This window comes from Eutrigla gurnardus, assembly GCF_963514095.1.
Source record: "Eutrigla gurnardus genome assembly, chromosome: 4".
Classification (NCBI taxonomy): Eukaryota; Metazoa; Chordata; class Actinopteri; order Perciformes; family Triglidae; genus Eutrigla; species Eutrigla gurnardus.
Window position 1 is genome coordinate 26,729,510 of NC_139918.1, and position 22,659 is coordinate 26,752,168.

At 40.2% G+C, this 22,659-nt stretch overlaps 2 protein-coding genes across 5 annotated transcripts in view; both read left to right on the plus strand.

Annotated features, from left to right (window-relative positions):
• LOC311012362 (laminin subunit alpha-3-like) overlaps positions 1-18,744 on the plus strand; it is a 58,636-nt gene extending 39,892 nt beyond the window's left edge. For 3 of the 4 annotated variants that reach the window (XM_084007795.1, XM_084007794.1, XM_084007796.1), the window contains 37 exons: positions 232-345; positions 638-756; positions 860-940; positions 1,024-1,124; positions 1,225-1,278; positions 1,637-1,788; positions 1,922-2,032; positions 2,120-2,231; positions 2,331-2,498; positions 3,297-3,493; positions 4,498-4,614; positions 4,751-4,905; positions 5,006-5,147; positions 5,231-5,330; positions 5,425-5,541; positions 5,622-5,792; positions 5,909-6,060; positions 6,142-6,336; positions 7,418-7,566; positions 7,661-7,811; positions 7,894-8,018; positions 8,658-8,802; positions 8,887-8,982; positions 9,073-9,227; positions 9,307-9,424; positions 9,524-9,664; positions 10,409-10,539; positions 10,852-10,986; positions 13,349-13,469; positions 15,811-15,944; positions 16,026-16,206; positions 16,295-16,453; positions 16,523-16,688; positions 17,575-17,729; positions 17,808-17,901; positions 18,239-18,358; positions 18,436-18,744. In XM_084007795.1, coding sequence (XP_083863921.1) covers positions 232-345; positions 638-756; positions 860-940; positions 1,024-1,124; positions 1,225-1,278; positions 1,637-1,788; positions 1,922-2,032; positions 2,120-2,231; positions 2,331-2,498; positions 3,297-3,493; positions 4,498-4,614; positions 4,751-4,905; positions 5,006-5,147; positions 5,231-5,330; positions 5,425-5,541; positions 5,622-5,792; positions 5,909-6,060; positions 6,142-6,336; positions 7,418-7,566; positions 7,661-7,811; positions 7,894-8,018; positions 8,658-8,802; positions 8,887-8,982; positions 9,073-9,227; positions 9,307-9,424; positions 9,524-9,664; positions 10,409-10,539; positions 10,852-10,986; positions 13,349-13,469; positions 15,811-15,944; positions 16,026-16,206; positions 16,295-16,453; positions 16,523-16,688; positions 17,575-17,729; positions 17,808-17,901; positions 18,239-18,358; positions 18,436-18,578 — 4,977 coding nt within the window. In that variant the 3' untranslated portion in view covers positions 18,579-18,744. Of the gene's footprint in view, positions 1-231; positions 346-637; positions 757-859; positions 941-1,023; positions 1,125-1,224; positions 1,279-1,636; positions 1,789-1,921; positions 2,033-2,119; positions 2,232-2,330; positions 2,499-3,296; positions 3,494-4,497; positions 4,615-4,750; positions 4,906-5,005; positions 5,148-5,230; positions 5,331-5,424; positions 5,542-5,621; positions 5,793-5,908; positions 6,061-6,141; positions 6,337-7,417; positions 7,567-7,660; positions 7,812-7,893; positions 8,019-8,657; positions 8,803-8,886; positions 8,983-9,072; positions 9,228-9,306; positions 9,425-9,523; positions 9,665-10,408; positions 10,540-10,851; positions 10,987-13,348; positions 13,470-13,730; positions 13,986-15,810; positions 15,945-16,025; positions 16,207-16,294; positions 16,454-16,522; positions 16,689-17,574; positions 17,730-17,807; positions 17,902-18,238; positions 18,359-18,435 lie in introns of those variants that run through there. The other variant, XM_084007797.1, reaches the window with a different exon arrangement.
• A 1,416-nt stretch (positions 18,745-20,160) lies between these two features.
• LOC311012235 (tetratricopeptide repeat protein 39C-like) overlaps positions 20,161-22,659 on the plus strand; it is an 8,487-nt gene continuing 5,988 nt past the window's right edge. Inside the window, exons 1-2 of the mRNA XM_084007613.1 lie at positions 20,161-20,590; positions 22,449-22,497. Coding sequence (XP_083863739.1) covers positions 20,451-20,590; positions 22,449-22,497 — 189 coding nt within the window. The 5' untranslated portion in view covers positions 20,161-20,450. The remainder of the gene's footprint in view (positions 20,591-22,448; positions 22,498-22,659) is intronic.

Genomic DNA, 22,659 nt, shown 5'->3' on the forward strand with positions numbered 1-22,659 from the left:
TCAGAGATATATATATTTTTTTTTTAATTTGTAACAAAACAATAAACAGGACTGTTGACTTATCGTCAACATGTTTCTCTATTGAATTTAAAGAAAACATTACATTTAACATGATAAGCAGATTTTATATACAAGCATCGCACCGCTTCATATCATAAGTTTCTTTTGGATTCACATGTCATTTCAGTTTTGATCATCATGTTCATATTTAGTTTTTCTGTGTTTTTTCAGACGTGTGCCCCCGGTTATTACCGAGACGGCAGCGGGTCCTTCCTGGGCCGATGTGTGTCCTGTAAATGTGACGATCTGGCCGATGAGTGTGAAGACAGGACCGGGAGGTGCCTGGTAAGAAACCCTCCACATACCTGCAGTGTGATCCGCGGTTTAACCAGAGTCCACCTGAAGGGTGTATCTATCTGCTACATACCCCCCCTCTCTCTCGCTCTCTGTTCCCTTTGACGGGAGGGACACATTTCCCAACCTCGACCTTCTCTGTTGTGTGATTGTTACGTAAGACGCTCAAGACCGGGCGTGTGGATCCACACCCTGGCAGCTCCCATCCCAACGGACACCGGCTGCACCGTCTCTCTCTTCTTTACATGTTTGCACCCGCTTTTAACAATTCTGTCGTTCTCAGAACTGTCGGTTCAACACGGCCGGGGACCGATGTGAGCGCTGCAAAGAAGGTTACTATGGAAACGCAGCTCTGAGGACATGCAGGGTTTGCCCGTGCCCGTCCAGCTCGGCCGCGAACAGGTGGGTGAAAAAGATAAAACACCTCCCAACAGCTGTGCTATCATTAAATGTGAATGTGTTATTTTCAAGAATGAAATCACGATGTGTGTCCGTCCATCCGCAGTTTTGCGATAGGATGCAAAGAAGTATTCGGAGACGTGGTGTGTATTTGCAGAGCCGGATACTCCGGAGACAAGTGTGAGAGGTGAGGGATCAGTTCAACCGGCCACGCCACCATGTCTTTTATATATCATATGTAACTTTAAATCAATATTTCTCTCCCCATAGCTGTGCTCCTGGTTACTATGGAGAGCCGTTGTCCCTGGGAGGAAGTTGTCGCCCCTGTAAATGCAACGGCAACAGCAACAACTGTGATCGCAGGACTGGAGGTTAGATTCACTGTTTAATTCCTGCTTACTGTTTCATCTAAACTCATGCTGCTTTTTGCATCCTCAAAAAATGCTGTTTTTTTTTTTACTCTTTGTTCAGTTTGCAAGAACACACTGGAGCCAGGAGACACGAACTCTGATGATCACTGCCAAGGTGAATACACAACCTCATAGTAGCCTCTTTTTGTTGGTATTGTAGTTGTTTTGTGTTACTTTGTCATTTGTTTTAGTATTTTTGTGGTTATATTTTGTCTGTGGTTGTTTTGCCCCTTTTAGAGTCTCTTTGTGTCTGTTGTAGTCATTAATTTGTGGTTGTTTTGTCCCTTCTCATAGTCGTTTTAAGTCTCTCTGTCTTTTTGGAGGCGTTTATGTTTAGTTGTGATCATCTCTTCCTCTTTGAGTGACGTTTTTTTAGGTGAAGGCCCTCTGACACTTCAGTTCAGGAATCCATCTACGGCCACAGGTTATTATTATTATCTCCTTGCTAATCAAACGCTCGTTCTGTATTCCAGAGTGCGACAACTGTGCCCAGACGTTGCTGCACGACATGGAGAAGCTGGATGAGGATCTGGGAAGGATCAAGACTCTGCTGGACAACGCCACAGCCAGCGCCTCCTCTCAGGACCGGCTGAAGCAGCTGGCGAAGGCCACGTCGGACACCAAGGTAACATGAGATCCATCAGGGATGCTTGTTTGACATCATTTGAGATTCCTGCCGATAAGTAATCTTTTAGGGAATTTTTCCCTTTTATGCAGCTGTATTTTTTTACATCTCCCTCTACTTTTGCTTTCTTCAGGCTCTTGTGGAAAAATTCAGCTCCGCCATCAACACCGAGAAGTCCCGCGTCATCCAGCTGGAGGAGGACCTGAGCACGCTGACGGACGACATCGGCACGCTCAAAGAGAAGGTAGAGCCACAGACGGGGAAGACCACTGGAGTTCAGTGTTAAAATATCAGCATGTAATAATGAAAATGTGTGTTTTATGGTATTTAGGCAGATAAGACGGCTGCTGATGCTGACAAAGCTGTGGGGGACGTTGAGAAAACTCAAAGGAGGGCTAATAATCTGGATTCAGAGATCCAAAATGCACTGAAGAAAATCCAAGGTGAAGGCAGCTTGGATTCAGAAGTACTGTATGTTCTAGTGTCTGAATGTCTGATATCAGAGCCTGAATATTGTCTTGACTGTATTTGTGTGTTTGCAGCTCTGCTGGACCAGCTGAACGAGGCCGGCACCAGCGGGGAAACGCTGCCCAGTGAAAACCTGGCTAAGATGCTGGCGGACGCTCAGCGCATGGTGAAGGAGATGGAGGATCGGAACTTCACGCCTCAGAAGACGGCTGCTGAGAATGAGAGAGACGAGGCTAAGAAACGTACGATGCTGTATTAGTATTACATACATTGATGTTTTCCTTGATTACAGGGAATGAAAGTACGTTGAAAACATAATAATACATTTTATTTATAGTGCACTTCACATCAACTCAATGACCTCAAAGTGCTAAAATGCACAAGAAAAGAAGGATAAAAACATCATAAAAGAATTTAATACTAGCATATTAAAAATCATTAAAACCAACATATTAAAACAGATAAAAAAAACTCCCAATACTGTTTTTTTTTATTTTTCCATCGTTTGACATCCAAAAATATATTCATAAATAAATACTTAAGTAAATAAAGTAAAGTAAATAAACGGATATCCCAGCTACACATAAACACGGATATTATACACATTGCATACGTACAAATTAAAAGTTTAAGAGTATTTAATGATAACTAAGTCAATAAATAATAATGCTTACTTATGCGATGTCCCGTGTATATATCTATAGGTGCACACACGGCACGACATGTATATGATAGTGTAAAAAAATAAAAAAAATAATACATTAGTAAAAATTTAAAAAGTGAATAATATTGATGATAAATTAACCACCAAAAAAAATTAACAATAATAATAATAAATAGAATACATTAATATATATGTATGATTCTCATCCCCTCCTCTCCGATGTTTTATTTTTTATTTTTTATGTGTATTTTATATATATATATAAACATTGGACGATACTTTATTTTATACTCCGTCTAAATTCTTCCAAAACCCTCCAGAACTGCTTCATCAAAGCTGCAGACTCATTCTTCTTTTCTTCTTTTCTACTTTCTAGTGCTGGACTACATCAAGTCTGACGTGACGAAGCAGGGTGAGCAGAACGAGGCGGCGGCGGACAAGCTTCGGGGTCTCCTGAAGGACTACCAGGACAAGCTGAAGGACCTGGACGCGGCTCTGAAGGAGGCCGTCGAGGTGCTGGGCAAAGCCAACACCCAGAACGGGCTGAACGCCCAGACTCTGGGAGACATGCAGGTAAACACTAGTCTGCTGGTTAACCAGGGAGGCGTGGCGGTTAATGGTTAGTGAGGAAAGGATATCCGTACATAAGATGTGTTTCATCAAACGGAAAATGATGGGATATTTACTTAAAACCTCTTTTCTCTAGCTTTTGACACAGCTTTTTTCATATTTTAATCGAAATGGGATTACATTATACAGCACAACATAAAAAATAAATAATAATAATTAGTGTGAGAATTTTATTGTTTTATTATTTTTGATTGATTGATTGATTGAAAACTTTATTGAACAACAATTAACAAGAAGCGGTCAAAAGGATAAAAAACACAATAAAGCCTTGTTTCCATTGTGGTCCTTTAACTGGAAGGGGAGAAACAACATATGGACTAAGACATGGAGGACAAAGGGGAATAAAACAAATAAAACGAGGGATAAGTTCCCAGACAGACAGGCAGACACGCAGACAGACATGGATCTATAGATTTGGTTTATGAGTTAGATAACCACTTTTTTTAATGCAAGGTTTCTTTTTATCTGTGTCTCGTCTCTATAATTTGATTTTGTTTCTTACATGTTCCGTTTTTATTTTTTCTGTGCAGCAGTTTGGTTGTTTTTGAAGTGCTTTATAAATAAAGCTGGATTGAATAGCATGACCCACTAACACCCTCCCTCGACACCCCCCCCTCCCCCCCCCCCCCCCCCGCAAAAAAAAAAAAAAAAAAAAACTCGGATCGTAGCACTGTTACTCTTGAAGTACTACTTTACTCAGATGAGGACCTAACACTTGTTCTATTTTTAGCTCTTACTGCATCGCCAATGATACGTCGTGGTTTCTTTGTTTCCTTCTTTTGACAAATGTACTTATTGTAAGTCGCTTTGGACAAAAGCGTCTGCTAAATGACCTAAATGTAAATGTAAATGTAAATGAATTGGATGATCGGGGATGTACTGTGTAGTGCTGTTACACTCTGAGCTTGTACTTTTAGTTTTATAACTTTCCCGTGTGCTCCTCACAGAAACGTATCGAGGGTTTAAGGAAGGAGCGAAAGGTCGTGGAGGGTCAGGTGACCATGGCGGAGGATGAGCTGCAGAAAACCGAGGCTCTGGTGAAAACGCTCTCCGACAGCAAGACGGTACGTTTCAAATATCCCCAGAGTCAGGTCCCAGCACGCCGTCCAATCAGATACCGATCCATGTTTTTTTTTCATTGTGTTTTTCCTGCCGTTTGAATACCTTGCACCCGTTCACCTGTCTCCTTCTCCACTGCAGGAATACGAACAGCTGGCGGCACAGATGGACGGCGCCAAGACCGACCTGACCAAGAAGGTGAATGACATCACCAGGGCTGCAGCCCAGGAGGGCCTCGTGGAGGACGCAGAGGAACACGCCAAGAACCTCGCCAAGCTGGCGAAGGAACTTGAGGAGTAAGTCACAAAATCTCGTTATCACCAATGAATGGAAGATTTCCTCGTGTTTCTGGGTTTTACGCTCATTTTCCCCCCTGTGATCCCTCCCGTACAACAGCGCGGTGAAGAATGCGAGTGGACGTACGGAGGTGCGTAACGCCAAAGACGCCATCGACGCCTACAAGAACATCACGGATGCGATCAACGCTGCCGAGGCTGCAGCCAATGAGGCCAAACAGGCGGCGGGCGACACCTTGAACGTAAGAAGAGGCAGACTTGAGAATTAAATGCACATTTCCCTGGAATTATATCATATTCATCCTTTTTTTTTTATTCCTTTTAGAATGTAAAAAATCAGGCGCTCACACAGAAGGCAAAGGACCTGAAAGACACGAGTAATGACCTGTTGAAGAATGCAAAGGAGGCGGAGGCGGACCTTGAAGGTAATCAGGCCTACTGTTAAACTGTTAGTTTAAAAATAAAAATAAATAATACATCCGAAGGCTTAGTCCCGAACTCGTGTTTTTCTTTGAATAGGCACTGAAGACGACATCAACGACCTGAAGAGGCGCCTGACGAACGCCAACAAGAAGAAGACGGCGCTTCAGAAAGACCTGCTCGACGTACAGAATGACCTGAACGACATCCAGAGAGGTAGAAAACGCGTCGTAGCGTTAGCCTGAATGATTTAACCCATTGTTTCTGCCCCTAATCACTAATTTTCTTCAAATCAGACGACATCGAGGCGATTCTAAACGAAGCCAAGCAGAAGTCGGCTTCGGCCAACGACTCGGCCGCCGACACGATGAAGAGACTGGACACCATCAGGGAGGAGATGGACAAGATCAACGTGACTCCCGTGGACTCCAACCTGAACAATGTTCTGAATGATGTGGACAAGTCAGGTGAGACTTTGAAAAAATGTCTCACACATGTTGTGCTGTACAATCAAAATATGAATGGAAAAAAAAGAAAAAGTAAAGATGCTGCTTTTTTACAATTTGTTTTCTTCTACTTCCAGTGAAGAACTTGCTGAACACCATCCCGTCTCTGGACGATAAGATCGCCGAGGTGGAGGACCTGACCTCGCAGTTTTCACCCATCGGCAACATCACTGACAACATCAACAAGATCAAAGAGCTCATCGAACAAGCCCGCGACGCCGCCAACAGGGTGAGGAGGGTTACATCCATAACCAAACGTTTCTATTTCTCCTCCATGGGTGTCATTTTTAAACGTCCTTCTGTTCTCCAGATTACGATTCCGATGAAGTTCGTTGGCAACGGTCACGTGGAGCTGCGTACACCAGAGAACCTGGAGGACCTGAAGGCCTACACGGCCCTGTCCCTGACCCTGCAGAGACCCAAAGGCCGAGGGGACGGGAGACGCAGACGCAGACAGACCGCCGACACGGGAGACATGTTTGTGTTGTACCTGGGAAACAGAGATGTAAGTTTCTCCGAACGCATGAGAACGAGTTTAACATGTGACTGTGTGAGATTGATAGATACGGACGGATAGGTAGGTAGAAAGAAAGGTTGGTAGGTAGATAGATAGATAGATAGATAGATAGATAGATAGATAGATAGATAGATAGATAGATAGATAGATAGATAGATAGATAGATAGATAGATAGGTAGGTAGGCAGATAGGTAGGTAGGCAGATAGGTAGGTAGGCAGATAGGTAGGTAGGTAGGTAGGTAGGTAGGCAGATAGGTAGGTAGGCAGATAGGTAGGCAGATAGGTAGGTAGGTAGATATTTGGTAGGTAGATAGATAGGTAGATATTTGGTAGGTAGATAGATAGGTAGGTAGGTAGATAAATAGGTAGGTAGGTAGGTAGGTAGGGAGATATTTGGTAGGTAGATAGATGGGTAGGTAGATAAATAGGTAGGTAGGTAGATAGGTAGGTAGATATTTGGTAGCTAGATAGATGGGTAGGTAGATAAATAGGTAGGTAGGTATGTATGTAGATAGATAGGTAGGTAGATAGGTAGGTAGGTAGATATTTGGTAGGTAGATAGATGGGTAGGTAGATAGATAGGTAGGTAGGTAGATAAATAGGTAGGTAGGTAGGTAGGGAAATATTTGGTAGGTAGATAGATGGGTAGGTAGATAAATAGGTAGGTAGGTAGGTAGGGAAATATTTGGTAGCTAGATAGATGGGTAGGTAGATAAATAGGTAGGTAGGTATGTATGTAGATAGATAGGTAGGTAGATAGGTAGGTAGGTAGATATTTGGTAGGTAGATAGATGGGTAGGTAGATAAATAGGTAGGTAGGTAGATAAATAGGTAGGTAGGTAGGTAGATATTTGGTAGGTAGATATTTGGTAGGTAGATAGATAGACAGACACTCTATTGATCCAGAGAGAAATTCAAGCATCTAGTAGCAGCTTACAATAAAAAGAACACACAACATGACAGACAAACACATACAATAATTAATAATAATCCTAACAGAACTACATAAAATAAAATCTCAAGTCCAGCAGCAGCAGATTGTACTCATTAGCGAGCCGTGTCTTGCAGACTTCCAAGAACTACATCGGCATGGTTCTGAAGAGAAACGTGCTGTACGGCGTGTACAAGCTCAACGGGGTGGAGTACACCATGAAAACAGACGCCATCACCACGTCGGCATCTGAGCCGGCAAAGTTCGACCGCGTGGACCTGCGCAGGTAAACTGGCACGGGGTTCTGTTCCCGTCATCTTTCATGCGCATGCATTCAAAGTGAACGTTGTGTGAATATGATGACATGTCTTGTGGTTTAGGATCTACCAAGATGCGGAGATCGTCCTCTCCAAGCACGAACCTTCCAGTAAATCAAAGGGCAGCCACCAGGGAGAAGAGAGCAAGAACCTGCTGGACCTCACCCCCAGCGATGTGGTCTTCTACGTCGGAGGCTACCCCAACAACTTCACTGTGAGCAAACAACAAACAGCAAAACCATTCATTTCTTTTATTAAATACCTTTTTTTTAATACGTTTTCGCTTTTCTCTGCAGCCGCCAGCTTCTCTGAACTTCCCCAAATACAAGGGCTGCATCGAGTTCTCCTCCTTCAACGACAAAGTCATCAGTCTCTACAATTTCAAGAATGCTGAGAATATCGCTGAGACTCCATGCAAGAGGTCCGTCCTATAGCCCCCCCAAACAAACAGATGTATTTATATAAATAAATAATAATGACATTTCTTTATTAGGAGGTAACCTCTCCCAAACAGCCTTAATACAATGTAAAGACAATTAATAATAATAATAATAATAATGGTAAAAATATGAAGGAAAACTGTCCACTTACTTATTTATTTAATTTAAATTTAATTGATTTTATTTATTTTCACTCATTAGTATTATTCAGCCTTCTGGGCCCCAATGGGTTTTTTTTTTCTTTCTTTTTTCTTGTCTTTAGCACCATCATATAATTTGTGGTGTTGTCAAGTAATGTTTGTGTTTCTCTTTAATAAAAATAAAGTAAAAAAAAAAGATAAAAATAAAAGGGAATGATAATGCTGATAAATAAACAAAAAAATTAAAATAGAATAATAACAAAAAATAGAAATAAATAGATTTATTTTGTTTTGTTTGAGGTTTTCAGTCCTTCCCCTCACGTTTTTTTTTTTTTGCCCTGTGACATCATTAGATAAACACCCCAACTTTCCTTGGTAGCTCCCAGAACAAAGGTTTTAAACAAGTGAACTTACAAAAAAGGGGGAACAGATGTAACTAAAGACCTTTGTTTCAAATCTTGTTTTCTCGCCTCCATCCAGATACGTCCCTCCACAGGACTCTGACTACTATGAAGGCACCGGATACGGCAAAGTGATCATCGATCATGGTTCGAGCGCCCTTCGCATCAGTTTTACCGTCTCAACTCATTCAGAAAACGGTCTGCTCTTATACAGCCAAAATCAGGTAAGTCATTTACACGACATCCTCTTCATGCATCTGATACAGTGGAGTCTGATGAGTAGAATCATGTGCATTTTATCCCAACAGGACAATTACTTTGCCTTCACCGTGGAGAAAGGCATCGTTTTCCTGCATAGTAGTTTGCTCCCAGAGCCAAAAAGCTATAACAAGAAAACATTCCCGGTAAGAAGTTGTGTTTTTTTGTTTTGGCTGAGATTTCTTCTTAAAATGAAATGCATTCAACAACATCGTGCTCCTCTTTGGGTTCTCCAGACAACCGACTGGGCAGATGTCCTCATCGTCATTTTGAACAATGGGAAGATCATTTTCCGCATGGGCGGGGAAGACATGGCGACAGACTCCGCCGTGCTCAACAACGCGTTCAAAGAGTACTACGTGGGCGGAGCCCCGCGGGACCTGAGGGCGAAGTGCGTGGTGATCTCCGTTCCTTCTGAATCAACCTGTGCACTGGGAGTTAGTTGCTCAACCGTTATCTTCTGTCCACAGGCACAACATCACCATGCAGCCGTTTAAAGGATGCATGAAGAATTTGAAGCTGAATGGCAACTTCAAACCTGCGTCTGAGCAAGTGGGCGTCAGCAAAGGTTGTCCCGAGGATTTGTTGGTAGGACGGCACACATTCGCATCACCACTGCCCGAGATACGCTGAGATCTTCTTCTTTTGGCTGACTAACCGATGTATAATGTCCACGTTCTCGTCCAGGTGTCCCGTAAAGCAGAGTTCAGCTTGGGGAGCTCCCTGTCAGCCGACCTCGACGGCTTCAGTCTGGCCAACGACGTCACCGTCTCCCTCGGGTTCAGGACCACGGAGAACCAGGGTCTCATGCTGCAGGACAAACAGCTGGTCAGTCCCTCACAGAGCATTCATATAGTAATCATGGAGTAACACACCAGTATACGACACACCTTAGAGAGGATCTGGGAGAATTTAAGACTGCACAAATCATTTATTTGATATATTATATTATATATAAGATATGAATTATATTTGTTCATGCACTTGTTAATGGTGAGAATAGGGGAGGACTTGACAAGCCGTGGCTTCTTCCTATTGAGTCTAATGTGTGTTATGTTGAAATTAGCTTTTTAGTTTATATATCAATGTATTAATATATATGTATACTAATATTATATATAATAATATATATTTAGTTTTATAACATTACATAATATTTATATCAATTATTACATGTTATATTATAATATAAAAAATATGAATATAAAATATTATAAAAAATATATTGATATAAAATAATTTTTATATGTATTAATATGTAATATAATAATTTTAAATATTATTATTATGTTAACATTCAATTATTACGTATTATTATTTATGTTATTACAAATATAAACAAAATCAAATATTTATATATATATTTAAATATATTTAATATATTGATATATAATAATATTTATATATAAGTTATTTTAAATATAATTTTCCTTTTGTTAATTCATTTTCATCTTGTTTTTTTGAATCATTGAAAAGAAATAAATAATAAATAAACATTAACTTCAAAATCCAGTGTTTTAAATGTGTTTTTGAAGGTAACTTTCTAATTGTTTATTTCTTTATGTTTTCCAGGCTAACGGGCTGAATCTTGCGTTGGAAAATGGCCATGTGATCCTCAATCTCAACTCCAAGCAGTGGAAATCCAACAAGCAATACAGCGATGGCCAGTGGCATTATTTGACCGTAACCAGAAGAGACGAAAGGTATGAGAGAGGACGATGATTTTCTTTTTTATATTCAAACATGAAAAAACTGAATTAATATCCGTATGTATGGACTGTTCTTTTTTTATTGGTGCAAGAGCAAAAACAGGCGTGATTTAACAGATACGATGCGTGCAAATATACAAATAACAAAACATGTGCCACAATGTGAAACAAGAGAGCTTAATAGATACATTATTTACTAAAAACAAAACAAACAGAAAAGGGCAAAGAGGAACCATGACGGTGACACAATAAACTAATTCTGAAAATCTAAAACAATACCATGCTGATTTTTTTCCCCCCAAACAGAGTTCAGCTGCTGGTGGACGACGAGGACAAAGGTCAGGTGCAGAGCGGCAGCGCCTCGATGGCCGACACCGGCGGCTCCGTGATTCTGGGCAAAGACAAGTTCAAAGGCTGCATCTCCAACCTCTACACCCGACGGTAACGCTGCTCTGCTTTACTCTCCTCTACACACCGTCACCTCAGGCCAACATGTTGTTGTTGTTACTGTGGTTGTTTGTTCATTCACATTTTTATTCAAATCAAAATTAGTATACATACAGCACAACATATATACATCATTTTCTTTAATAATCAAAAACCTACCTACCTAACTATCTATCTATCTATCTAAAAAAAAAAAAAAATATGAAAATAAAATAAAAATAATAATAAAAAAAAGATATATACACACATATATATATATATATATATACACACACAAATACACACATTCATATTTGTATATAAATGTGTACATACAACAACAAAAAACGATAAAAAAAAATCATACCATTTAAAAAAAAATATATATATATATATATATCAAATAAATAAAAAAATTTAAATAAAATTTTACAAAAACTATATATACATAGATATATATATATATATATACACATACACATAAACACAATACGTTTGTGTATATATGTGTGTGTGTGTGTGTTTACATATATATACAGGACTGTCTCAGAAAATTAGAATATTGTGATAAAGTTCTTTACTTTCTGTAATGCAATTAAAAAAACAAAAATGTCATACATTCTGGATTCATTACACATCAACTGAACTATTTCAAGCCTTTTATTATTTTAATATTGCTGAATTTGGCTTACAGCTTAAGAAAACTCAAAAATCCTATCTCAAAATATTAGAATATCATGAAAAAGTATACAAGTAGGCTATTCAACTAATCACCTGAATCATCTAATTAACTCGAAACACCTGCGAGGGTTTCCTGAGCCTTAAAAACACTCAGCTTGGTTCAGTAAACTAAATCACAAGTATGGGGAAGACTGCTGATCTGACTGCTGTCCAGAGGACCATCATTGATACCCTCCATCAGGAGGGTAAGACACAAAAAGAAATTTCTCAAAGAGCAGGCTGTTCACAGAGTGCAGTTTCAAAGCATATCCACAAAAAGTCTGTTGGAAGGGAAAAATGTGGCCGGAAACGCTGCACAACCAAGAGAGATGACCGCAGCCTTAACAAAATTGTGAAGAAGAGCCGCTTCCAGAATTTGGGGGAGCTTCAAAGACAGTGGGCTGAAGCTGGAGTCCAGGTATCAAAAGCCACAGTTCACAGACGTGTCCGGGAAATGGGCTACAATAGCCGTATTCCCATGGTCAAGCCACTTCTGAACTCAAGACAACGGAAGAAGCGTCTGACTTGGGCTATGGAAAAGAAGCACTGGACAGTTGCAGAGTGGTCCAAAGTCCTCTTTTCAGACGAAAGCAAGTTTTGCATTTCATTTGGAAGTCAAGGCGCCAGAGTCTGGAGAAAGGCTGGAGAGGAGCAAAATCCAAGTTGCTTGAAATCCAGTGTGAAGTTCCCACAGTCAGCAATGGTTTGGGGAGCCATGTCAGCTGCTGGTGTTGGTCCACTGTGTTTCATCAAGTCCAGAGTAAATGCAACTGTGTACCAAGAGATTTTAGAGCACTACATGCTTCCATCTGCTGAAAAGCTCTATGGAGATGAGGATTTCATTTTCCAGCATGATCTGGCACCTGCCCACAGTGCCAAAACCACCAGTAACTGGTGCACTGACCATGGCATCACTGTCCTTGATTGGCCTGCTAATTCCCCTGACCTGAACCCCATCGAGAATTTGTGGGGTATAGTTAAGAAGAAGATGAAAGACACCAGACCTACAAATGCAAATGAGCTGAAGGCCGCTATCGAAGCATCCTGGGCATCAATAACACCTCAGCAATGCCACAGGCTGATTGCCTCCATGCCACGCCGGATTGATGCAGTAATCCGTGCAAAAGGATTCCCAACCAAGTACTGAGTGCATCAATGGACATTTTCAAATATTTGATTTAGTTTTGCTGTTATAAAATTATTTTTTTACTTGGTCTGAGGAAGTATTCTAATTTTTTGAGATAGGATTTTTGAGTTTTCTTAAGCTGTAAGCCAAAATCAGCAATATTCAAATAATAAAAGGCTTGAAATAGTTCAGTTGATGTGTAATGAATCCAGAATGTATGACATTTTTGTTTTTTTAATTGCATTACAGAAAGTAAAGAACTTTATCACAATATTCTAATTTTCTGAGACAGTCCTGTATATATATATATATATACATACATACACGTGTGTATATATATCATACATATTATACATACATACATATACACATACCACGCATGTTTGTTCATTTTTATACTCTTTATTTACCATTTTTGGAGAAAACAAACAACAAAAAACTAAAATAATTGTGTTAACATTTCCTTCAATAATCCTACATTTAGTTTTTATGGTATTTTTGTGTTTTCAACGTTATGTCTGTGTTTTGCAGGCCGGCCAGTCTGTTCAAGGCCGAAGACCTCAGCAAGTTCCAGAGCTCCGGAGACGTCCTGCTGGACGCCTGCACCGCCGACACTCTTCCTCAGCTGATGCTGGACCGAGCCTACAAGAAGGTGAGGGTTTCATTAATGTGAAATAAAAAGCAGAGTATCATTAAAAACTTCTCTCCAAAAGCAAATCAATTTCATTTGGATTATTGTTAACTTATTGGAAAGGTATAACTTGTCAAAATGTGCATTATGAACACGGTGACTTGATGATTCCACTCACTAGCAGTAAGTTCATCTTTATAACTTATATAAACGAATGTTTAATGCTGTTGTTGTTCGTACGTTGGCGTTGTTTCACGTGATATTTTGCTGCCTTGTTTCCAGAGATGAAGAAGAAGGAGCCCCTAAGACCGGCCTGCTGACAAGAATCTTAATATTGACATGAAAAAAAAAAAACATCACAATGTTCTGTTGCTTCTGCACGAGCTCATTCATCTGCAGTGTACTTAAATTAAATTAAAAAAGAAAAAAAAAGTTGCATGAACATTCCCTTAATCACATTATTAAATGTATTGTATCTCTGCCTCTATTCCATTTAAAACAATCCAGTAATACAATCAAATAACAAGCTTGAAATCATCTCATGTCTCTTTCTCTTTCTTTCATTAATGAAACCACTTTCTCATCGGTCGTTCACAAGCACGTTTCCTCCTAACTCACCATCAACTCTCACACACACACACACACACACACACACACGCCTGGTCATTAAACAATACAAATCACAACAACGCCGTCACATAAAATGACTAATCACACCACTTAATATAACATCCTCTGACCCATCGCCCCATTTCACTACACAGAATTCACGTGAATATGATGGTGAAGTCATTTAATAATCTACCCTCGTTAACGATAATAATTATAATGATACATCATTTTTATGGCGCTTTTCAAAACTCAAACATTTGAGGGCCACACGTGATATTTCAGACATATTATTTTATGTTAAAATGCAAAATCCTTGCATTTGTGGGCATGAATAAATGACTATACGTGAGTTAACTCATAATCCATGACGTAGCCGGTGTTTTGGTGTTTTTACAGCGATGTCATCAAAGCATGACATCATTCCTTCAGCTCACTGAGGATCTGTGCATGCCCGTCATCACTAACTCAGCTTCACGGGGTTGATTTGGAGTCATGTGACTAACAGGTCATGTGACTAACAGGTTTAACGGCTTCAGCGGATTTTATATCCAGACAGTCTGAACGGGTGAAGACGCTCTGAAATTCAGGTTCACACTTTGTGTAATGGGATTATTTTTCATCCATTATTGGTGTTTTCTATAATATCAGGACTACATGAGCCATTTAGAAAAATGTATATATATATATATATATTATCAATGAAATCCTGTTTAAATCAAACTAATGCATGCATAATTAAAACCCCCAAATGTCCATACTACATCCCTGGGGAAACGTTTATGGGGTTTATGCTACAAGAAACAAACACAAAAATAAAAGAAAGAAGCATCTGATGTGTTATTTTGCAGCTGTGGTTCCAAGATCCTCACTGACAGCAGTTTTATCATTTATGATATATCGTCACAAGTGTCTAAATCATCACCGCCGGGATAATTTATCACAAAAAACAACAAAAACATTGAAGTAATTAATTAAAATGCTGGTTATGAACTCTCGTTAGGAGGAATCCTGTCTGAACAGCAGCATCGTCTGCTGAGATTAAACCTGCAGCACTTTAGATTTTTTCTGTTTGTTTTAAAAGCAGAAAGATCATTCTACCCTTTCTGTTTTTTTCCATCTTCTACGGTAGTGAACAAAAAATAAATATCAATATATTTGGGGTTTGGTCTGTCAGATGACTGTTTTCTGATATTTGATTTCAGTCGATTCTACAAAATAATTGATATATATTGATATATATATATATGTATATATATATATATACATACATACATATAGGGTTGCCAATAAAGTTAGAATGATTTGCAAATGTTATGCATGAATTAATTTCACCTGGACACATAATGTAATCATTGCACCTGGTTAAAAGTTATTACTGATGCATTTAAATAGGAATAAACAGAGGATTGTGTCTGAAAACTAAATTCCAACTATATATATATATATATATATATGTGTGTGTGTGTTTATATATATATATATATATATATATATATATATATATATATATACACACACATATAATGAATGATAATAATCCTGATCTCACCTGCATATAAGTGTCTCACTGTCACCGGTGTATTACAGTGTTTATAGTATGTTTTATATGCTAACCAGTCATTTATTATTTATTGTGTGTTCCCATCTTTATTTCCTGACAGTGGAACGTCTCTGGAGTCACATCCGAGGATGAGTGAGTGAACAACGATGACAGCTTCCTGTTCATCTCTTCTGTCCGTTTGTCTTTCAGGACGTGGGCATGCAGGCGATGAACGAGAGTCTGTCAGCGTGTGCGTTACCGGCCCTGGTCCAGAATGCTTACCGCTTGGGAGGCCCGGTCAGCAGCCTGAGCTACAGCCTCCCACTGCAGGTCCTCCAGCCCAGGTGAGTCACCTGTCTCACCTCGCTGCACCACACTATCACACACACGTCACAGCCAAGACTTCCTTCCTTTATCCTGGCCAGGCCCCACTTCTCTCTGGACGTCAGGACCCGAGCTCCTGAAGGCCTGCTGTTCTTCGCCGCCACCAGAGGAGGGCGCTCTCATCTGGCTTTATACCTGTCCAAAGGCAGGATCAGACTCTCCGTGGGCAAACAGAAGGAGATCTTCAACAGGGAGAAGTACAACGATGGAAAGTGGCACTCGGTCAGTCAGGACTCGGATCTCACCACAATATATATATATATATAATTTAAATATAATTTACTTCATGATTTATTGTGTTGCCCTGCAGGTCATATTCAGTTTGGAGAAGAAGAAGTTCCGGTTGGTGGTGGACGGGATCCGAGCCCAGGATGGTCAGCTGACTAATGCTGAGTTGACGTCCATGCAGCAGTTTGTGTCCCCGGTGTACCTGGGCAGCGCTCCGGACTCACTGCACAAAGAGCTCAAGGTATGAAAAGCCTTCACACACGTTTGTTCATGTCTGTATATGTTGTTCATGTTTTTGCTTAACTTTTAGTTAAAGGCCCTTCCAAAGCAAAGTGTGTCCGGCTGTATTCGCAACTTCAAAATGAACGGAGCAGCGATGTCCAGCCCAACCACCAACCACGGGGCCGGACCCTGCTTCGAGGGCCCGACCCAACGAGGGGCCTATTTCTCAGGGAATGGAGCCCATGTGACCATCAGTGAGTCTGATAACTATCTGAAAACACTGCAGAAGCTCCTCTAATAACCATAATCATCTCTAGACGTAGACGTATCGACATGAGTAAAGAAAGTATGTCCAAGAACAGGAATGTAACTGATCACACCTGAATTTTACAGATTATTTACTCAGCAATGATATTACTCATAAAAAGATATAATTTCCAGTTAGCAGTAAACATATTGATATGAATAAATATAAATTATTTGTCACAGAAATGTTTCCAGAACATATGCAAACGTATTATTTTACAGATTCTAGTGATTTCTTTATTATTACCTTGTTGGGAAATTTAAATCTAATAATTCAAATAATGTAAATCAAATTATTTAAATTATTTAAATCAAATGATTTAAATAATTTAAATAAAATAATTAAAATGATTTAAATCAAATAATTTAAATAATTTAAATCAAACAAATCAACCAATTAAAATAATTTAAATCAACGAATTAAAATAATTTAAATCAAATAATTTAAATTATTTAAATCAAATAATTTAAATTATTTAAATCAAATAATGTAAATGATTTAAATCAAATAATGTAAATGATTTAAATCAAATAATTTAAATCAAATAATTAAAATGATTTAAATCAAATCATTTAAATCAAATTAAAATCAATTCGATATCATTTACATCAAATTAAATGATACATAAAAACATAGTAACAGATTATTTTAGCCACCACACAGGAAGACAAATCTGAAAATGTTGTGTATGTTCACCTCAAATACTCCAGTGACACTGTTAATTGGATGTGATTAATGAAGGAACCCTGTGTGAATTAAAAAGCCCCGCTCAAAGACGTAGTTCCAAGTCAGATCCTCATGAAACTATCAGTACTTCCCGTTGTGTCTTTAAGACGACTCCTCCGTCGTGGGCTCCAGCTTTGAGCTGCTGTTTAATATCCGTCCGCGGAGTCCAACCGGACTCCTGCTGCACGTCGGCGACTCCAGCTGGAACCAGTACGGACCTGCGATGGGCCACTACCTCACCGTCTACATGCTCAGAGGGGAGGTGAGGCCTGATCCTTGGTGTCTTTTACCTGCAGTGGGTTTCCTGTCCATGTCATTAAAAGCATCATGTGTTTTTCAGGTTGTGGCACAAGCAAACAACGGCAAAGGGGAATTCATGGTGTCGGTGAAGCCAAAAGCTTCTTTGTGCGACGGGATGTTTCATAAAATTTCAGGTAAAATGCACAAACTCAGACACCAAGACGTCAATCAAACAAAAGTAGAATCACTTTTAGGTATGGATCAACTTTTTTAAAGGTCGAGGCGGTGATTCTATTCAGAAACACTTTCTGTTATATTACTTTAAATCCTTGTAACATACTGATAGCAATGAATACATTAAATGCTTAAATGCTTAAAAATGTCATGTGTGGCCGTGGCAGGACTGTAAAAACCCCGTCCAATCAAAAGAGTCGGGCCAGAGAGCGGCTTTAAACAAAGGTTTGAATGAAGGCGATGCGTTCAAAGTCAATATCTCTGTGGTTTTTCCAAATGACCTACTTTGTTTTTTAGTAATCAAGAGGAAAAATGTCGTGCAACTGCACGTGGACACGGTGGACAATTACAAGATCGGACCGCCGTCTTCTACTTCAAGCGTGACCAAAGACTCGCTGTATGTGGGCGGCGTCCCCGGTGAGTTTTATAAATCCGTTCATCTGAGAGTTGATCTTCTTCGTTTAGATTTCTCACGTTTTCGCGTGCCTTTTCAGAGACGTCGCTGCAGCAGAGGCTCCCCGTCACCTCGTCCTTCGTGGGCTGCATCCAGGACATGAGGATCAACGGAGACCCGGTCTCCTTGGACCGGCTCTCCTCTGCGTCCGGTCCCGTCAACCTCAAAGAGTGTCCCGGCTGAGACGTGTCACCGGCGTCACCACGGCAACAAAAAACCTTGGGACCACGTCCTCCACCAACCATGTGCAATCTGTTACCGAGGCAGAGAATGTGCTTGTGTGTAAGAATGTAGTGTGTGTGTGTGTGTGTGTGTGTGTGTGTGTGTGTGTGTGTGTGTGTGTGGGAGTCTGTGTGTAAAAAGTAGAAATATTTGCTGCTCGGTTTAAACATTTCTGTATTTATTTTTTTGCGATAAAAATCGTGTATGTAGGGGGAACCACGTCACATATTCTAACCGTTGTTTTACAGTCTGATGTGTTGGTCCGGTGATTTTTTTATGTCGCCAATCAAATGCTACTGAATGTGCTTGTGATTGGTCGATGGTGAGGGGGGGGGGGCGGGGTTTATGAGGGGTTGCAGTAGAAGAAACCCAGCACTTTAACAAAACAGATGATGCCTTTTTTTTGGTGGTGATTTGATGGAGATCAACATTATAAGTGGATTTTTTTGTTGTTTTTTTGGTTGTTTGTTGGAAAGTTTGTACTAGAATAATTACGTTTACACCCACGGTGCTCAATTCAGTGACATTTCGGGGGCTGCCGAGCTGTTTTGTATTCATAGCCACATGTCAGCATGTAGAGTTCTGCTTTTTAACGGGTAAGTAGGCGGAGAGGCTTCACACATGGTTTTTTTCACCACTGTATCACTGTCATTTTCTATTTTGCATTCCTTTTTTCATGAAAAGAAGAAACCATAAGCTTCTAAAAATAGTCTCACAAGTCATATTTGGGACCATTAAGCCCATATTACTATAACGTTAAAAAGTAATATATAACAATGACAAAAAACATGTATTTGATGTATTTAAACTCTCCTGCAAAGTGTTTACTTACCTGCTTTGTACATTTCTGACATAAGAAAACATGCATGATGATTTTTACCTGCATTCCTGTCTTGTGACCACTGATTTGTAAGCCATTTTGTAATTAATGTTCTTTATAAATACTTCTAAGTGCCGTAAATAGGCCTGTTTCGACTCGTGATCATGGTGTCCTCATACAACATGCACTGAAAGGTGATTTTCTTTCAGGCATCCAGGATTAATTGCTGAATTACACTCACAAATGTCTCATTTTGTTAAACTCCTCTTTGTTGACGATGTTCAAACCCAGAAATTATGGGGAAAAGCACAATCGATCACAGAGAAATTTCACGGACAAGAAAAGCACCAGGGGATTGATAACTTATAAAGGGACAGTCCACTTCAAAATCATAAATACATATTTTCTCTCTTGCCTGTAGTGTTTTTTTAGATTTACAATCTAGATTATTATTATTTTTAATTTTTTTGGTGTGAGTTGCTTTGGTTTGGAGATAAGTAACAAAAAAAAAAAGTTTAAATGTCACATTTTAACTCACAAGGAATATATATATATATATATATACACACACACACACACACACACACACAGACTGGCTCGCACTTTTCTGTTATAATACCCCATCTCGGTCGAATTTGACTGAGTTGCGACTCGCATCTGATAATTCCGACGGCCCGTGAAGGCAGCACGTTTCCTGTCTGCGCAGGAACACACAAACCGCCGGTCAGGCGGCAGAATACGGAACCGACTGCGAACAACAGCCGCTCGGCTAACACACACATACACGCGCGCGCGCGTCATCTTGCACCTGTGTCCGCGTGCCGGTGTCCTCGTGCAGGACTCGGAACATGACAGCGTTTGCTTCTCAACTGCGCCAGACCCGGCTGAGACTTCAATCTGCCCGCGAGTGAACGAACGTCTCAAACGCACCTCGCCTCGTCCTTCGGCCGCGTTCGGCTCCGCACCGCCCGGTAACCGGGAGTGTGTGTGTGGGGGGGGTAGTCTCCTTCCCAATGGCGGACCCGACAGAACCGGCCCCGGGAGGCGCGACGGAGGAGGACGAGATCAACGACGCGGACCTGGCGCTGAAAGGGATCAACATGCTCCTCAACAACGGCTTCAAGGAGAGCGACGAGCTCTTCAGACTGTACAGGTCTGTGGGGGTCTAACACGATGCGGGTCCAACGCGATGCGGGTCTAAGGAGGGAACAGTTTCAGTGATGGGTCGTGACAAGTGTAGCCGTCCGAACTTCTGCGGGTAACCTCAGCCTCATCAAAAACCCCTCCGCATCCTAGTCACGCTCGGCCAGTGAGGCACCATATGATCCGGTCACAAGTCTGTTTGAAACCCCTGGGCGAATATCCTCCACACCCAGAAACAGATTTATTATTATAACAATATGTGTCTTTATGTTTTAGTAGCAGGCTGCTAGTTGAGCCAACTTGTCCCAGACCTGGTCTGAGTCTTGGGTATCTGGGTGATGAGTACTGATCCAGAACCAGAGTTGTTAAAAACCTGTACTGACTGGGATCATGTTTATGTGGCGACAAAACCGATAATCGGCGCCGATATTCCGCGTTTTTTATGGTTATGGTCTTTTTTTTAAGCCGATTTGCTGATAAAATAATTGTATTTTTAGATGCCGGTCTGTGGCTCTGATGCAACTCTGGTCTGAAGCAACGTCCCGCCCCCAGCAGCGCCGCCTGATTGTAGAGAGATACCGTAGTTCAGTTCAGACATGTTGAAAGATTCTGTGAATGAAAGCATAAGTTTTAAGGAATTTCAACAAAGTTTTTAGTCTTTTGACACTTTTTTTTTTTTTTTTTTTTTTCTGCAGACAAATATCAGTTATTGGTCTCCAAGATAAGTAATATTCAGTATCGGCCCTGAAATAGCCATATCGGTCAACCCCCAGTAGATATAAATGTACCGTTTTGTTATTTATTTAACACATTTATTTAACTTTTTACATAAACATACGGGAGTGAGCAGGTTAACATTCCTCTCCTGTCGCTGACGGCGGCTTTCTTTCAGTCTGAACAGGTTTTCTGTTTAAATGTGTCATCTCAGCCTCGTTGCTTCACAACTACTCACTAATGAAGGTTTGCACGAGCAAACCGGACCGAGTCATTTAGTACCCAAATTTAAAAAAAAATCAAACTCACAAAGGTCATCCAGAGGGCATGTTAGACAACAGGGAGCTGTAATAAATATTTACGCTGTGCTAAAAAAAAAAAAATTCCATGGAACTTTTAAGTTTTCCTAATTTTTTTTTCTAAACTGGATCAGAATCAGGACTTTATTGCAAGTTTATTTTATATTTATTTGTCATGGTGTTCAATGTGCACAATATTTACAAAGAATAAACATTTACATATAAATTGAGGGCATCTGTCCAAAGTGACATCCAATAAGTAATTATATAAATATAAATTAAATGCGCAAGACAAATATGCAGCCATATATACACCGTAATATAATAATATGTGCAATTTTACAGTAAGTTAAAGGAATGTTAGTGCAGGAAAAACGATTGCATTGTATGAAGGCGGGTCATAAGTACGCATATTTTTTGGTCATCACTCTATTTTCACTTGCTTGCTGCCCCACTTTGTATCCAGTTGTGCTTTAATGTAACATTAAAGGCTGATTCATCTCCAGCGAAAGGTTTTTGCTTTCAACTCGTGTGTTGATGCGACAGGAGGGCGACCCCTGTGGTCCCGACCCCTGTGGTCCCGCCCCCTGATGAAAGAGTAAATGTCACCTCCACTAATTGCGTTGAGCACACCTGCGTGTTCAGTGACATCGTGGGTGGAGGACTTCATTCCCATAATGATTTACACTCCCATTAAATCAAGTTTCTTTTGTTCTGAGGCTCAACTTGTTTTATGACTTCACCATAAATCAACTCCATGAATGAAACTTGGCTCAACAGATTATTTTTCGAGATCTTTAAACACAACATGTGTCTCACTGACATCACCTGTCTCTCCTCTTTGATCTGTTTCAGGCACCACAGTCCTCTCATGAGCTTCGGGGCCAGTTTTGTGAGTTTTCTGGTGAGTTAAGTTTTGCAGCACAATCCGAACCTTATTATTAGCTTCAAGGAATTTCTATTGTGTTGCTGCCAGGCACAAAACAGCACTCATTATTTTTCTGGCAACAAAAGTAGAGGTGTGGCAGACGTAATTGTTACCCTTCCAATTCGTTTATTGAGTGAA